Source organism: Etheostoma spectabile, chromosome 11, assembly GCF_008692095.1.
Source record: "Etheostoma spectabile isolate EspeVRDwgs_2016 chromosome 11, UIUC_Espe_1.0, whole genome shotgun sequence".
In the NCBI taxonomy this organism is placed as follows: domain Eukaryota; kingdom Metazoa; phylum Chordata; class Actinopteri; order Perciformes; family Percidae; genus Etheostoma; species Etheostoma spectabile.
The window spans coordinates 6,389,711-6,403,992 of NC_045743.1; the positions used below are offsets into that span (position 1 = coordinate 6,389,711).

Here is a 14,282-nt window from a genome sequence, read left to right on the forward strand (position 1 = left end):
TGCTGCTTCTGCAATTTGTATCGGAGAGCAAGTCTTAACACTTAGAAACATTTAGAAAACATTTAACAATCTCACTTTTCTTAAAATATTAAAATATTGACCAAGATACTCTGAACGGGTTTGATATTGACCATGATTTTGCACTCGCACTAAAAGAAGATGGGACAGACAAAGAGGCTTGATCATTTCCAGGCTATCCTACTCTTTATTTAATGCAAATTACAGTACCAGGGAACTATTCCTCAGAGCACGCAGAGGGAGTATTTACAGAGGTGCACATGTAGCATACCTTCACAGAACAAAAGAAAAAATGAAATAAAAATGTCAGTCACAAACAGAGGCATTCAAGTAGTAGTATTGTTATACAGGATGTTTGTGGTATTTTTTTAATGATTTTTCTTTAACCCCAGTTAGCATATCAAGCTAGTATATATGCTAGTACTTGCTCATCTTCTTTTTTGGTAACCTTCGTGGTGTTTTATTGAACTGGAGTTAGGGCTAGGGTGAGGTGGTCAAACTTTCTGGTGTAGCAACACAAAATAACAGCAAGCAGGAGACACGAGAGAGGCTACATGACTCAAACCCTTAGGTGCTACTGAATCCCGCTCCTAGTATACAGACAGGAAGGAGAACAAGTAAGAGGACAGAGGAACCACCAAATATCCAGAGAGAGAAAAACAAAACAAAACAAAACAGATTACATTACTGCCCCTGAGGATGGCTCATCACAACTACATCTTAGTTGGGCTTTGGTAACGGAACAAATACTGTGACTGTACTGTATATTTACAGTATGAGGCCTTTTGAACCCCTGCCGCCATCCACAACGACCCCCCTCCAACCCACTTCATGCCCCGGAGCCCGTGCCAGGACTGTGGTATACAGGTTTGTGCGTGCACGTGTTTCCAAGATAAAACATCTATTAAAATAAACACTCATCTGCTTGTATCTTAAGTCAAGGAAAAAAATCCTTAAAATGTCTGTATACTGCATTAAGTGTGCAATAAAGGGGAAGCTGTGCGAGTGGAGGTGACTGAAAATCAAGTGGGAGAATGCATGTGTTGCAGGACATTCAACAGCACCGAAGGGAGAGTCACAATCGGGGGGGGGGGGGCAAGGCGAAGGTGTATGAAAGCAAAGGCACTCCAAACTATAGTTACACTATACATGACTAGTTCTTGTTACAATAATACAGCTGTCATCTACTGTACAGATAAGATTGAACATATGGCTGGATAAAGCTGATCATCATCATCTACAATATCCATGAACAACATCAGTTTTGCCTTGATTGTTTTGTTTTGTAATTATTATTTTTTTTCATTTCATTCCCTACCTTTTGTCATCTTGTTTTTGCTCATTAACAGTACATGGGTCTGTGTGTGTGTGTATATATATATATATATATATATATATATATATATATATATATATATATATATATATATATATATATTATACACACACACATACGCATATACACACACACACACATTCATACCTTGGCAACATGAAAAAAAGAATGAACATAACAACATAAAAACATACAAGTCAGAATTTTGGTGAGGTGCATTTATACTGTATATACAAATCAGCTCTTTTTTACGTGTGTATTCTCTGTAAATAAGATGCTTCAACACTGTACCGAGTGGCTCTATGTGCGGCAGGTGGAGGAGAAAGAACGCTATGCTAACACTTCAGTCAGTGGTCACAACATGAGAGTCAGAGGTGAGCCAAGGAACCACCGCTGGGACTTCTAAAAGAGTTGAGGAAACAAAGTGTTAGGAAAACATCTTGAATTCTTCACAGAGATGGAGAGCAAGAGCTAGATGGGGGAAATGTTGTGTCTAGACACTGCACTGCCACAGAAACATTGTTACAGACAGTCAGTGCAAAGAAGGGGAATAGAGCAATGCCCTAAAACCATCTAGACCCTTATACAGACAACACGGGAGAACAGGGTGACTGCTGGAATCTAACAACACCCTAGCAAAGAAAACAAAAAACACCACCTTATCTACATCTATTGTCATTAGGAAGCAGCAAATATTGCCACTGCTCTGCCAGATATGAGCTCACCATAAATGATTTCTGAACCATTGTAGTTAATATACATATATCTATATATACTTTTTATACATAAGGAAAAGTAATATATAAACTGTGTATGTATGCGTGTTTGTTTTGTATGTATATATTAAAACAAGCACACAGGACCAGATACATGTCATATCCATTGCACATGGCAATCCAAAAACATCTGCCCAGGAGTACAAAACAAAAATTAAAAACCAGGTCGAGTAAAACTTTTCAGACCATTTAAAAACGACCCTGGGCAAAAAAAAATTTAAAAATAAAATAATAATAATAATAATAATAATAACCTGTCCAAACGGTACCCCTGCAAGTGGACTGCTTTTTTCCACATACATCAGGATCATCATGCACCCATGTGTGTGTATGTGTGTGTGTGTGTGTGTGTGTTTGTGTGTGTGTGTGTGAGTTTATGAGTGTGTACGTGTGTATACCCGTGCGTGAGCCTCATGCCTTGTCTGCGGAAGTGGAGGTGAGAAGAGAGAGGGTGGGCTGACCCCCGGGTGATCCTAACCATACTCAGACCATGCACTACAGGAGAAACCAAAAGGGGGGGGGGAATCAACCAGGGGACACATGGGGTCAGAGGTCAAAGGATGAGGATGCAGAAAAATGGGACAATGTGGTGGAGGACAAAGGAGGAAGACCATATAGGGATGAGGGCCAAGGGGGGGACAGCTTAGGACTTTTTCTACAGATTGTCCTCTTACAAACATAGCAGACTAGCATTGTGTATACATTTACAGTGTACTTTTATCCATAGTACAGTCGACAACACCTCTGGCCCTGCGCTTTCCTTCCCCCATTGAAAGGGCACTGGGAGACGCCTTTGACGGAGGATGGAGTAGAGTTCATACAGCTAGATGAGGGGCCAGTCAGGGATAAAAGAGGCAGACTATGGATGCGTGGTTTGCGGTCATGGCATGGGGCTGTTGGCTAGCTGTTGAACCCGGGCTGCTTCAGCATCGCTCCGCTGCTATCAGGGAGGAGAGCAGGGGAGAGCAGAGCTGAGCAGAGCGGAGCTCACCCCCTGCCCGGGGCAATGGAGAGGCCGTGGGTCGGGGCTGAGACCAGGGAGCGGGGCGGGTCGTCTGCGGGCTCAGGAGGTGGAGTTGGAAGCCGAGGCAGAGGCGGTGGTGGTGCTGGGACCTCGCTCTGTGCTGCTGCCATCTGTGGACAGGAAGAGGAGATGATCAGTTCCAGTTACACACAAATAAGTGAGGAGATTAGTAAGTAGGGAACGAGTTACAGATCTACTGCTGTGAGTCAGAGCGTATGTGCAGCAACACCTGTAACGTCCAACTGAAGCTGCTCCGTGATTACAGGTTGTACTGGGCTCCCAGGCATGCATTGGTGAAACTGAGCCAGTATGGTTCAATGTGGTGGAAAATGTGAAATGTGAAAAACTTCCACAGCAACTTTTATACACCAACTTTTAGCACAAGTTACATTCTACACAACTTGACACACTTCAAATTAAATATTTTAACCACAAGAGCTTAACACTATATTTCAAGACAGCAGCAATATAAGTCCAAACCAGTATTTCCAACAGATAAAAAGAGCCTTGAAGCTGCAGTAAAGAAGTGCCTGTTAAAGGAAGCATGCCTCTAACCTGTAGTGACAGAGGTGTTAGTTGGGGTAGAGGCAGTGGCCTGGCTGCGGGCATGGGCAGGGATGAGTATGGAGGCCAAAGAGGGATTACTGGATAACTCTGAAAGAAAAAGTTACCAGTTTAATAAAGTTCATGCAACTCCTGGATAGATAATACATGTTAGCCATCGATGGAAGCGGTGACTTGTACGTAATAAAAAAATAAATAAAAGAAGCTAGGAATATATTCTAGTGGGAAGAGGTATCTAATGCTTAATAATGCTAAACAGTTTGAGATATGTGTGAATAATACTGTTGAAAATCTGATGGCAAAAAAAAAAAGATTAGGCTGAGGCAAACAGCAGAAGTTCAGTCAGTGCCAATATCTTTTTGAAACTGGAACAATGACTGCATTAAACGCTTAGTTGCTCAACAAAAAAATGTAGTAGCAACTATTTTGATTGAACTGTTAGTCATTCTGTTAAGCAAATATTTTTTTCTGTTTGTTTTAGTCGTCTATACTAATGAACAGAATATCTTTTGTCTGTGCGTACCCTGGGTGGTGAAATTGAAGAGGGAGGGCTTCTCTCTCCCATTGGGCAGTTTGACGTTGGGGTCGCGAAGCTCGTCAAAGAAGGAGTGTGCGCAGGCCTCTAGAGGGGTGAGGCGGGCCCTGGGGTGTACTCCAGCAGCGAGAGCACAGGGCGATGGCCTCTGGAGGGTACGCGGCCGGAAAAACCCGAACAACATTAGACACAAACACAGTTGTCAGCAGTGTTCGCATTAAGTCTGCTCTCAAGTTTACAACAACACACCCCACCAAAACCACACACACACACCACACACAACACACACACACACACACCACACACCCCACACACACACACACCCCACACACACACACACCCCCAAAACAAACAAACAAACACACAAAATGAACTTGGCTTGAAAATGAAATAAATAATAATTTATAAAGCCTAATGTACTCAGTCAAATGTGAAGGGTGTTGTGAATGAATGAATGGCGTTGACTGCTGAAGCAGTGAAGTCGCACTGACTGAACGCAGTTACACAGAGCGACCACAGCACGGCGCCTGAGAGGCCAACAAGGACCTGCTGCAGCCTGCTGATTGGATGACTGTTATCCAATGCAAAGGCTGAGGGTGGGACTGCTGAGGGAAGCCAGATGTCCCTTTACTGTTTCCCACCTGTTTTATTTTCACCATGAATTAAAACAGCTAAACTGTGAGCATAAAGTGGAAAACCTGTCTTTCATAAACTGAATGATAACCCAGAGCAAAGTAAGGACCGGCTGAGCAGGATGGACTTTTGTGGTTCAAGACACGGTGCTGCAACTGAGATGACACAGGTTCAACACTTAAAACCAAAAAACATGTTTAAGAGCCAGTCAGAAGCATCTGCCAAATAAATGTAAAGTAACGTGATGTAATTACCCATAGCATGCTACTGTTGAGGGGTGAAAACCTTGTGCAACAAATTGTCAAAAACTAAGGAAGAAACTCTTTTTATTTAGCCTGATGGACATTTTCAGTTCAAACAGCAGGATTTGAAAGGATTTTATGGCATTTCCTTAATCTACGACCTCACCTGAAAAATGTAAATGTGACAGTTGCTACCTTTCTCAAGGCTGTTCAATAAGAAGCAAAAACAAGAGAACTCTTCATATTATATAGTAGAAATCTTAGAATGCTTCACATGCATAAGAAAACTATTAAAAAGAGTGTTAACGGTGTAAGATTAAGTCTTTGTCTGTGTTTTAGCAGTCATTCATAATGGCTCAGAGCGGGCTATCAAAGGTGCTCTAAGCGATGTCACGTGTGTTTTAGGCTACAACATTTTTTAGTCACCTACAGCGAACATGTCCTCACTATCCGCTAGCTGCCTGTCCCCTGAACACAATGTAAAGAAACGTGGCCTCTGTAGACAGCCCAGGGTCCACAAACGGCAACAAAAACAAAAACGTGCCAACCTGCACCACGAATCATAAACAGTGTTAGAGCTTAGAGCCCCTTTAAGGCCTCATGCAACTCTGTTGGGTGGATGTGATGGATGGTTGGGAGCAGCATGCAGGTACGTTGACAACACACGCATGGGAACGAGAGATGCAGCAACAGTGAATCTTAGAGAAGTAAAAGGGCTCCTGTACCTGTTGACTCACCTTAGTCCAAGGGTGTGCCTTAATCTGGGGAAATTTGAACTCAGTGTAGTTGGGGTTCATCTCACGGATCTGCTCTCGGGTTGGAGTCCCGAGAACCTGGTAAGAACAGGACAGACAAGAGCGTGACATAGTGTGTCTTTAACAGGAATTGATCATCACTTGTGAAAGAGAAACAGACCCCTTCATTATTTTTACACCCTGTGGGTCACACTGGGCAATACCTTTATAATTTCAACCAACTGATCCACCCCACTATCACCAGGGAATATTGGTTGTCCTAGCAACAGCTCTGCCAGCACGCAGCCGGCTGACCACACATCTAAAAAGGAAAAAGCAGGTCACAAAAAAGGAGTCAGATACAAGCAAAAGAAGGCCAGAAATGACCACGCTCCTCTGGATATCTGGCAAATAATACAGAACATCTGATCACTATTGTCTTTTTACAATGTTTTTATATTTCACAATCAAATACAATCCCGAGTAACATGTAATATAATGTATTTGCTAAGCTTACGCTTATTTAGTGTCTTAAGGGTTAAAGTGTTGACTGTGACCGCTGGAGTCAGCCTACCTATGCTGGACGTGTAGTCAGTGGCACCAAAGATGAGCTCCGGGGCTCGATAGTAGCGAGAGCAGATATAGGACACATTGGGCTCTCCGCGGACTAGCTGCTTAGCACTGCACACAAAATCAAAGAACATAATCATTATCATCACCATATTCTACTGCATGTTAGCCAAAAGAAGGGATATACAACCCTAAAGAAAAGCCTGAAAGACATTGGGATTCACACAGAAGAGTGTGTGAGTGAAAACCGAGTATTGCTAGAATTGTGAAGGAGCATCCAACATATTACAATCCCTTTCAGTGCTAGGAAAAACCTGACTACTGTAGCTAGCTACCATAAATGTAGGCTACTTTTAAAATGCCATATTTTCCCTCTGGGCGCTGGTTAGCGTAACAACTCAACATTAATTTTGTTGTTACTTGTTAATAATGTAACTGTTATTTATTTGTGTGTGTGTGTGTTCGGTGACTTAAGTCTACTTATTATTTATTTAAGTACTTTAAAACGTTATTCTAGTGTTACATTTCAATAATTTTCAATTTAAAAAAAACTAAAAGAGTCTTTTTTGATGGCATTTTTCAGTTTTTCAAGAATCGGTTTAGGAATCAGAATCCCATTGCAAGTACGGGTTCGGCATCGGAATCGTAAAAGTCCAAACGATACCCAACCCTAGTCTCACCTGCCGAAGTCACAGAGCTTGAGCACGGCAGTCTCTGGATCCAGCAGCAGATTCTGGGGCTTGATGTCCCGATGACAGATCCCAAACGAATGGATGTAGGCCAGGCTCCTGAACAGCTGGTACATGTATAACTGCACACAGAAACACATCAGATTAAGCACACACAAACAGCAAGCTTAGTTTTCAGAACAGGGTTAAACTTTGGAAACAACCACTTAAGAACCAAGTGCAGCCCAGTCAAGTACAAAACATTTTATCAGCAAATGTTTGGACAATAGCATCTCACATTGCCTCTTTAAACTCCTAAACCTTATTTTTATATTATTTTTTCAGGCATTTTATGCTTTTCTTTTCCATAGCACAGATGAAGACATGAAAGGGGAGAGAGAGGGAGGATTGACATGCAGTAAAGGGCCGCAGGTCCAATTCGAGGAGTAAACTTCCCCGTATGTGCGCCTGCTCTGCCAACTGAGCCAACCCGGCCACTACTAAACCTTGTTGACAAGGCCTTGTACAGATAAAACACAGATGTGTCTGCAACTGCAAATCCTTTTTTCTCCCCGCTGATTCTATCAGAAACTATGGATTTTGGTGATTACAGATATACAGTGTGTGTACAAAAATTGATTCTCATGTCCTTTGTGCAAAATATGTTTAGCTACCAGAAATTCTTTTAAAAACAACATTTCAAATAAAAGCAGGCAACATTTTTATATATTAACCGGTTTTCTTGTGAGATGACAAATATTACTTCAATGTGATAATACGGTAAGCCAGCATGCAAGGTGCAAGGTCTCCCCCACATTTCCTGCACTGATTAATTTTAATAGTTGTGTAGTTAAAAGGTTAACTGAGTGCTTCCTCGGCTGTGTGGGACTAATTAATCAGCGGGTTTTCCAATTACGGTTTTTCACTGAGATAGGAACATCATTTGAACTGAAGAGAGGAAACGTGCAGCGTTTGCCTTTGCAAATTATTCTCACATTTGCATCTGTCCGAGTCGGGGAGATATTTTATAAAGTGACAAGTGATTGGTGCACAGTGTGGAACAGAGAGATCATATTTGAGGTGGGAAATGGGAAATATGCAGTGCTGTGAAAATACTTGCATATAATTTACTGTATTCTACTGAGATAGTATTGATGATGTATTTCGATTACATCTTGTGTGGGAGTTTGATTAAATATATAGTGTCTTTCCCAGTTTGCAAGGTTGTGTTAATAAAGTGGAGACACACACGCGCACCCACTTAAATACCTTGACATAAACCATGGGCAGAGTCTGTTTGGCTCGGCTGTAGTGTCTGGCCACTCTGTAGACAGTCTCAGGAACGTAATCCAGAACCAAATTCAGATACACTTCATCTTTCTGTTGGGGAGGAGCAAAAACATGAACATTAACATGAAAAATATTTTAAAAATCTATGATAAATTGCAATGTCAAGCAGAAAAGTTAAACACTTAGCCACCTACAAATGTGCACAACCATGAACATTCCAGCTGCCTAATATGTCAATTGATTTTGGAGAACGTGTTCTTTCCACCCCTTCCTCTTCTCCCTGTGTCTGCGGTTAGCTCTTTCCTTGCTGAAACAAGCTGTTTGTGAGCAGATGTTTTTTTTCGCAGTCTTTCTGGGAATCCATTGTGTAGGATTTGTCCCCCGATGGCAGGAAACACAACATGTGTCATGACGTCCTGTACTCCAACAGTGGCCGCAGATAATGATATAATTTCCTGGTTGGGAGGGGGGGGGGCTGTTTTGGAGGGCAGGGTTGTGCACAATCTACTCTTGAGCACAGTGACCCTAAAAGGATGCTGTATCTGAGGCTTTTCCACCCAATTATTCTAGCACTTCCTTTTTCCTTTAATTCGGACCTGAGTTAGCTGGCACTGAGTCATCGGGTGTTCCTTGTGAATCTATTCTTTGAGATCAAGTCAAATCTTGCTCATAGCTCATGCTGAAATGAAACCGTTTGTAAATATTTTTAGACACAAAACCCCTAGATTCACAAAGCGGCTGTCCCTGATGAGTTATTAGGAGTAACCTAGACTTCAGATGACACACTTTGCCTGATTAATTGGATAAATTCATGAGTAAGGGTGATTTAATCATCATTTTATCAATCATTTCCCTCAACAGCATTTAAAGGATAAGTCAAGCAATATTATAGACTACCAAAACCAACAATGGTTAAGTCAATCCCTAAATACCTTTTGACCTCCCTGCTCTGCTTGTGACACACTGCCCAAAGCCCATTGGTTCCTACTTTTTTTTATTTTTCAAAGGCTCATAAATACATTTGTAAACACCATTTTGTATCCCCATTATATAGCCAGGAGTGTTTTGAGTCATCCTGGCACATCTGTCACTCATCTTTAATGAAATGTGTTTAGTGGTCACTCAGTGTTTGAGAGGATAGCACTATTGAGCTGGATGTCCTTTCTCATGGAACCAGTACTGTTTCCAACCATTAACCACACACCTGTGAGATATACTGCCTTGAATTAATATGACAGGGCTTCAAGCCTAACTTAATTTAATTATTCTCTCTCGCCTATTCGGTCTGGGAACGAGTGTCCACATCCCTTTGCCTCCCCCATCTGTTAGCAGTGTTAACACTCTGCCCGACATGCAGCGCGGGCGGTGGATGGAGCCGGCTCCCTGCAGGTCTTCAAGGCACAATGAGCGAGCTAGGCCCGTGAAGAGCTCTCCCAGACAGACTGTGTGGTATAATTCTGTCAGCTCAATGCCCTGCTTTGTACTGACTGCTCGCTCCCTCTCACACTCAGACAATTAGACACATATATGGTGACTGAATGAAATGGGCCGTGAGGACTGTGAGACCCAAACGGATAGAGATATCAGTGACGATGAGCAACATTTCTGAAACAGCTCTCAGACACGGGTAGCTTTGTTTGCACACTCATCCGTCACTGGCATCACCCTCCCCCGACACTCATTCTCTGTGTGTCTCTCTCCTCCAGCCGTGTGTGTGTGTGTGTGTGTGTGTGTGTGTGTGTGTGTGTGTGTGTGTGTGTGTGTGTGTGTGTGTGTGTGTGTGTGTGTGTGTGTGTGTGTGTGTGTGTGTGTGCGGCGCGCACCCACAAGCAAAACACTCATTGATAACAATTGTGATGAATAGAGGGCCGCCCTGCCTCCTGCTAGCACGATCAAAGCTATATTTAGCCTAGCAACAGCGATGACTCACTTCCTGCCTTACTACAAAGCCACTTCCTTTGCGTGTTCCCAGATGGTTAGCAAGGCGGGGATCTGATTGGCTCCTTTGTCACGCCTGGCTCAATAATTCAACCTCTAATTTGCAGATAAAAACTGCTTGCACCTGAATAACGTTTTTAGCTATAAATCAACATCGATTGCTATGTCACACTGTGTAAGAGTAGGATATCGATGGAATCTGTGCAGAAGTATACTTATTTTGAAACACACCAATAGTTGCAGTTGCACTGCATCATCAGCCTACGGATCTAAGAATACGTCTATAATTATGTGCTATGGCCACAGTCAGGCTCTGTCATTGCCATAAACTCTCACTTAGCAAATCCTGTAGGTCTGCTGACTACACACCAAACCTGGATCACTACCTGGAAGCAATGCTGTTCATCCACAGTCTGTCTATTACCATCAGTATGTGTATTGTGTTAGAATAGTGGCCACTAGAGAGCAACATTGGGATGGCAAGGGTCACATTAACCTGCTAGAGGGCTGCCGGGGCAAAAATAAGTTGTGGACCCACCCATCCCCCTACTCTCTGTGTACTGTGTATGTGCCCAGTCATCTTCAAATGACCAACTTGAGGCTATGGCGCAGCCTGGTTATTTACTCAGCCTAAAAATGAGATCTCAGTGGATCAAACATGAAAATACAAAGATGTGTCAGTTCTGCTTAAACTTGACATAAACTTGTCAGCACATGAAAACAGCTCAGGCAGTTCCATCCCTCTACTCAAGGTTGGATAATCAACCACACAAAGTGTAAAACAGCTACAGGGGAACTACAGGGGCCCCAAAAGCCCCAAGTGTCAATATATATGTACACTAGGGATGAGCGAGTACAGCATTATCTGTATCTGTTTACCACATGAATTATCTGTATCTGTACTCGGACTGGGAAGTGGACAGAATGAAGTGGGTCGGGTTGTCTTGAAATGGGCGGGGCTTTAACCGGTATGTTATTTTGAGCATGCAATTGATATGAGTTGATCAAAAATTGTTATATGTATTGCTGTTTAGAAAACTATTTACATGACAGCATCAGCATTGAGCTTCAGATCAATGGTGTTGTCATGGTAACAAACAAACTATATACAGAACAAGTTTTGCAACAACGAATACAACACATGCAGTTGCAATTATGAAGTAAAATGTAATGAACAAGAGTTTTCATACTCAGTATAACTTTCTTTTTTTAACTTTTAATTTTTTTATGATCAGTGTGATTTTTTTTGTTTTTGTTTCTTTTTTTTAAATTTCCACACCAGGTATGTGTGTGTGTGTGTGTGTGTGTGTGTGTGTGTGTGTGTGTGTGTGTGTGTGTGTGAGAGAGATAAGAGAGAGACACACGAGAGAGAGAGAGAGAGAGGAGAGGAGAGAGAGAGAGAGAGAGAGAGAGAGAGAGAGAGAGAGAGAGGGGGGGGGGGGAGACTGTGTTCTAACGGATCAAATAGATTGAATAAATTAAAAAAAAAAAAAAACTCTGACGCAAGTCGCATTCTAACCAAGTACCATGTCTGAACAAACCCCACGTTTACCAGAAATCTACTGGTTAAGTAAGTACTACAAACCGAAATAAAAAACAAACCTGAAGAAACCCTAAACGTTAACGGAAAAGACCCGCGGACCTGAGTGACTGAGGGAGAGGGAGAGAGTTGTTCACTTCTCAGTGATCTTTCTGACTGCATATTTTGAAGAGGTAAAACTTAAACCTCTATTTGCCTACCTGTCTACATTGTTTGGACCTGTGGCCTTCTGTTTGAACAGTATTGTACAAGTCGTTAAAGGGTAAAAGCACACTGTGTTCGTTGAGCACGCCACATGCCAGCAGTTACATAAGACTACCTGGGCACATGCTGGCAGCTACAGCTGCAGCAGTCCTAACCTGGTTCACAGCTGCACCCAGCACGAACCCTCCCATCAGTATACCACTGGCATCTACACACACCTGACCTTATCTTATCTCAGTCTTGCCTACACATCTGTCATCTTTCAACGTTTCTGCAACTTTCCATCCATCCCCATACCTCCCGACACAGGTGACATTACCTTTTGCCTACTTCCCTAGCCCTCCCCCCTCTCTCAAGGCTCTATGGGTGGTAAATCCCCATACCAACAATACGTTGCCAGTCTCCATAATTAGCCTGGAGGGATACCGTGAGGGGGAGGGGGGGTGTCACCGCTGTCAGTATACCAAGAATTAGCTGCCATTCCCAGAGGTCAGTGACCACATGGCATAAGGCAAAGGGTGGGAACTGGGTGGAGCTTACAGCATGGAGGGGAAGGCTCAGGTGAGTCTATAATTAACCGATACCCCCTGGTCTGACAAATAGATGCTGCCTACCCTACCCGTCTCTCGGCCCTCTTTACTGCCACCCACCCTAATCCTCACCTCCCCTCTATAAGCCCCCACAGCTTGCCTTGGCCTTGGTAGGTGTGTGACATGGAAGCATTCCTAAGTGCAGAGTCATGGGTATAGTCCTATCAGCGTGTCTGCCAAGTTCATGTCTATATTTGACATGTGGACCTCTGCCTGCTTGTCAGCTAGTTGAATGTCCAGCCTTGTAGTCTTTAGGGGACCTCCAATGTTTGACAGAGACAGGCAGCATGGCCGGGCCACGATCAAAGAGAGGGACTTCCCTGTCACAATCCACTGTCTGCACTAATGAATTTGTTAAGGCCAGAGCCTTGTCTAGATGGGAGATGGTGCAGCTGACAGAAAGAGAGTTCAAAAGGCAACACAGGCAATACAAAAAAACTCAAAGAGGCAGAAAAAGTCCCAGGAAAAGAAAACACAGACTACGGCTGAAAAACAATGGCATAATTTCTTACTATTGTGCTTATTAATAGTCATGACATTCCTGAACATGGGAGAAAGCTCAATTATTTTACTACTCTGATTAAAACCAAGGAATCAATAATGTAAAACATTCAATAAGCCCAGTGAACCTTAGAAGATGAAAAAGCGAGTACTTCAATAAAAATATAAACTTCAGTGTGGTATTAAACATTTAAATATGCAGCCCAGAGACAAACCTCAAAACACACTCAGCCAACTGACCTTGTCTCCACTGGAATAGAAGAAGTAGCGCAGGCGGACTATGTTGCAGTGGTCCAACTTCCTCATGATCTGCAGCTCACGGTTCTGCACAAAACAAAAACACAAATGACACCTTACATTTTTTCACATTACATCTAGGTTTCATGCTCATGATTCAAGAAGTGAGTCTGTGGACCTTATGGAGTCCTTGAAAGCTTTCTATTGGACCCACAGCACAATGAGGGGCAATAAAGTGTTATCTACCTAGAAGTTAGTTACATGTCACTAGCATGGTTTAAAGGTCCCATGACTTGGTGCTCTTTGGATCCTTTTACATAGACCATAGTGGTCCCCTAATACTGTATCTGAAGTCTCTTTCCCAAAATTCAACCTTGGTGCAGAATTACAGCCACTAGAGCCAATCCCACAATGAGCTTTCCTTAGTATGTGCCATTTCTGAGTCTGTAGCTTTTGAGGAGGAGAGGGGGGGAGGTGGAGGTTGGGGGTGTGGCCTTGACCAACTGCCACTTTGCTTGTTTGAAAGCCATGAAGCCACTCTCAAGGGTGGGCCAAATTCTCTGGGCGGGCAAAGCAGAGAAAGGGGAGGTAACCTTGCCCCTTATGAGGTCATAAGATTCCAGCTCGGCCCATCTGAGCTTTCATTTTCTCAAAGGCAGAGCAGGATACCCAGGGCTTGGTTTACACCTATCACCATTTCTAGCCACTGGAGGAACATATATTAATGTTAAAAAACTTCAAACAGTGAAATTTTCATGCCATCACTGCAAATTATTTGGTTCTTACCAAGATAGAAAAAAAAAAGTTATATTTAGAAGTGTAATTTATCTTGTTTTAAGACTGAATTTCTTATTTTAAGGATTCAACTTTACACTATAATCT

At 42.7% G+C, this 14,282-nt stretch overlaps 1 protein-coding gene across 2 annotated transcripts in view; it reads right to left on the bottom strand.

Moving 5' to 3' along the window:
- Window positions 1-1,598: 1,598 nt before the first annotated feature.
- Window positions 1,599-14,282, bottom strand: part of gsk3ba (glycogen synthase kinase 3 beta, genome duplicate a) — a 31,776-nt gene continuing 19,092 nt past the window's right edge. The window contains exons 3-11 of one of the 2 annotated variants that reach the window (XM_032530126.1): window positions 13,404-13,487; window positions 8,370-8,480; window positions 7,113-7,243; window positions 6,437-6,543; window positions 6,087-6,184; window positions 5,853-5,961; window positions 4,242-4,424; window positions 3,710-3,808; window positions 1,599-3,264 (exon numbers count right to left, since the gene is read on the bottom strand). In XM_032530126.1, the coding sequence (XP_032386017.1) occupies window positions 3,194-3,264; window positions 3,710-3,808; window positions 4,242-4,424; window positions 5,853-5,961; window positions 6,087-6,184; window positions 6,437-6,543; window positions 7,113-7,243; window positions 8,370-8,480; window positions 13,404-13,487 (993 nt within the window). In that variant the 3' untranslated portion in view covers window positions 1,599-3,193. The remainder of the gene's footprint in view (window positions 3,265-3,709; window positions 3,809-4,241; window positions 4,425-5,852; window positions 5,962-6,086; window positions 6,185-6,436; window positions 6,544-7,112; window positions 7,244-8,369; window positions 8,481-13,403; window positions 13,488-14,282) is intronic. The other variant, XM_032530127.1, reaches the window with a different exon arrangement.